Source organism: Austrofundulus limnaeus, unplaced genomic scaffold (genome assembly GCF_001266775.1).
Source record: "Austrofundulus limnaeus strain Quisiro unplaced genomic scaffold, Austrofundulus_limnaeus-1.0 Scaffold2827, whole genome shotgun sequence".
In the NCBI taxonomy this organism is placed as follows: Eukaryota; Metazoa; Chordata; class Actinopteri; order Cyprinodontiformes; family Rivulidae; genus Austrofundulus; species Austrofundulus limnaeus.
In genome coordinates this window covers 2,020-4,563 of record NW_013955229.1, presented here as the reverse complement: position 1 = coordinate 4,563, position 2,544 = coordinate 2,020, and the positions used below count along the sequence as shown (strand labels likewise).

The 2,544-nt window shown below is 40.7% G+C and overlaps 1 protein-coding gene across 1 annotated transcript in view; it reads right to left on the bottom strand.

Moving 5' to 3' along the window:
• Nucleotides 1-468: 468 nt before the first annotated feature.
• LOC106511475 (E3 ubiquitin-protein ligase MARCH4) overlaps nt 469-2,544 on the bottom strand; it is a gene marked incomplete in the record, with an annotated part of 3,845 nt that continues 1,769 nt past the window's right edge. The window contains 1 exon segment of the mRNA XM_014000228.1: nt 469-1,056. Coding sequence (XP_013855682.1) covers nt 635-1,056 — 422 coding nt within the window.

Below are 2,544 nucleotides of genomic sequence, written 5' to 3'. Positions count from 1 at the left end.
CAAGTTGTTTTTTATGTACTCGTGGGGACCGTGGACTGGAATAACTTCCATTCATTTTTTTGGTAAATTTATAGCACCCACCACCCACACACACAGAAGATTTTGTTGTCCTGTTTTTGTTTCTTAAGCGTCAAAGTAAAAATGTTAGCTGTTTAGAAATAATAATGGAGTGAATCCACCTCTCTGGTACATTGTTCTCTATTGCTTTTAGCATAATTTCAAACCATTAAACTACAAGTAAATTCTTTGTTTGATTTGCATGTTTTTATGACCTAATTCGATTTGACTTTATGCAATACAAATTGTAGTAGCTGTTTTTCTGTAAAGTTTTACTTAAAGAAAATAAAAAAGAACTAAAGAAAAAACTTTAGTATTACAAACCCCAAAGATCCAAATGTAAATCAGTGTACACATTACTGAAGGAACATGCTTCTTTGATTCTCAAAATAACTACTTTCTGACAAATTCTGGAAATCAAACCACTTTAACTTTTATTCAATCAATGTAAGGACATTAAAGATGCTTTTCAAAATAAACAGAACTTGGTTTAGGTCCAGTGCAGTTAGTATAGTTCTTGTTTTTTAACTGTCAGCTGGTTCAGAAATCTTTGTGACATAAGGCCTCAACTGACTCCTCAGACTGTTGTGACTCTCATGACCAGCTCTCTTGTGCTATTGCTGGGTTGGCTGCGGATCTCCGGCTGCCTCAGGTGGCTGAGCAGGTGGAGGATGTTGTAGGGACAGTGTTGGTCTGGCACCACCGTGCCGCTGTCGGGATCCAAGTGCGGTCCGAATCCCCCCGCGGCCGTCACCACGGTCGTAGACGTGGAGCCGGCGGCTGTGGAGGCCACGACCATCAGCGAGGAGGTGGAGGTGGACACTCCGATACCAGTCTGGTAGCCCTGACTGGGCTGAGACAGAGTCCTGTCCGCAGCGGCCTCCTTCAGGTCGTCGCTGTCCATGGATTTATCGTAGTTCAGAACCTTCCACTGTTGGTTCACGGCCTGCCAGCGGTGGAAGATACGAAACACGGACGGTCCCTCGTGGACAATTAACGCTGTGGAGATCAGAGTGTCAGAAAGACAAAAGTCACCGTCTGGCTGCAGGCTTAATGACACCACAGAGTGATACCTCTGCAGCTCACGACGTTAAAGCCAGCACAAAGTATTAGCTGACACAGAACAGAACAAAACAACTCATTTTTCATGTACTTCCCTGTAACGCGGTGATAAAATCTTCATTTAAGAGATAAAGTGAAGTTGTGGAACAATCCATGAGACAACAACAAACACCATTTCTGGATTTCGGTCGGCAGAAACGATGCATCTGTTTTTTGCAGCTGCTCGATAACATCTTATCTCGGTCCAAAATTGCTTATTGATTCATGTTTACTGAACTCAGCATCTGGAAAATTGAAGTCAATCTGCACCAACAGTTTCCTGTGTGGACCAAGAGGGTTTATAGCATGATTTTCATAGTCAGGTTGGGTGAAGATAGAATGCATAATTTGATTCTGGTAATTGGAAATCCTTTAATTTACCCCACACCAAGGTACTTACAGATATAAATGATATATTCCAACAGACTGAGGATGCATATTGTGAATTAAAGGCCTTGCATTCTATGAAGGGATGCTTTTTGTCCACCACTTTTTATGCTAGTGTTAAATTAAATTCACTTTGCAATACAAGGAGGCTATTTTGGTCAAACTTCAGCTCAATATCTGTAAATCTAACAGAGTTGGAGTCATGTTTGTGTTTTATAAGGTTAGTCTGCTGTGCATCTTGACCTTTTGCACATTTCAGTCATAATGCATGTGCACACAGGGTTTTCGAGCAGTCACCTGAAGTAAGGGGGATTATTTGCCGTACGAGTCAAGTGTTTACATTCCTTCCAATGACAGCAATGAGGAAAAGTACTACTGTAATGTGTATAATTGTTTGAGGCAACGTGACTGAAAAGATAAAGGAGAAGCTTGCTCCTTTTAACAAATTCCTCTAGGAAAGTCGAGCAAAGCTGCTACAAGAAGAAAGCAGTGGCACAACAGGCTTCGCAGTCATGACTTCACCCTGACGAAAAACAGTAAAGTATGTAATCAGTATTTTGTTCCTGGCATGGAAAATATTGATCCGAACACTATGGATTAAGTTCCTAAGTTACATCTTGGATATATGGAAGGATTACGKTCCTATGTTTCATCTCAGATATGTAAGGATTACGTTCCTGTGCTACATCTTGGATATGTAAGGATTAAGTTCATATGTTTCATCTCAGATATGTAAGGATTACGTTCCTACACTACATCTTGGATATGTAAGGATTACGTTCCTACACTACATCTTGGATATGTAAGGATTACGTTCCTACACTACATCATGGATATGTAAGGATTACGTTCCTACGCTACATCTTGGATATGTACGGATTACGTTCCTACGTTTCATCTTGGAAATGTAAGATTACGTTCCTATGCTACATCTTGGATATGTAAGGATTACGTTCCTATGCTACATCTTGGATATGTAAGGATTACGTTCCTATGCTA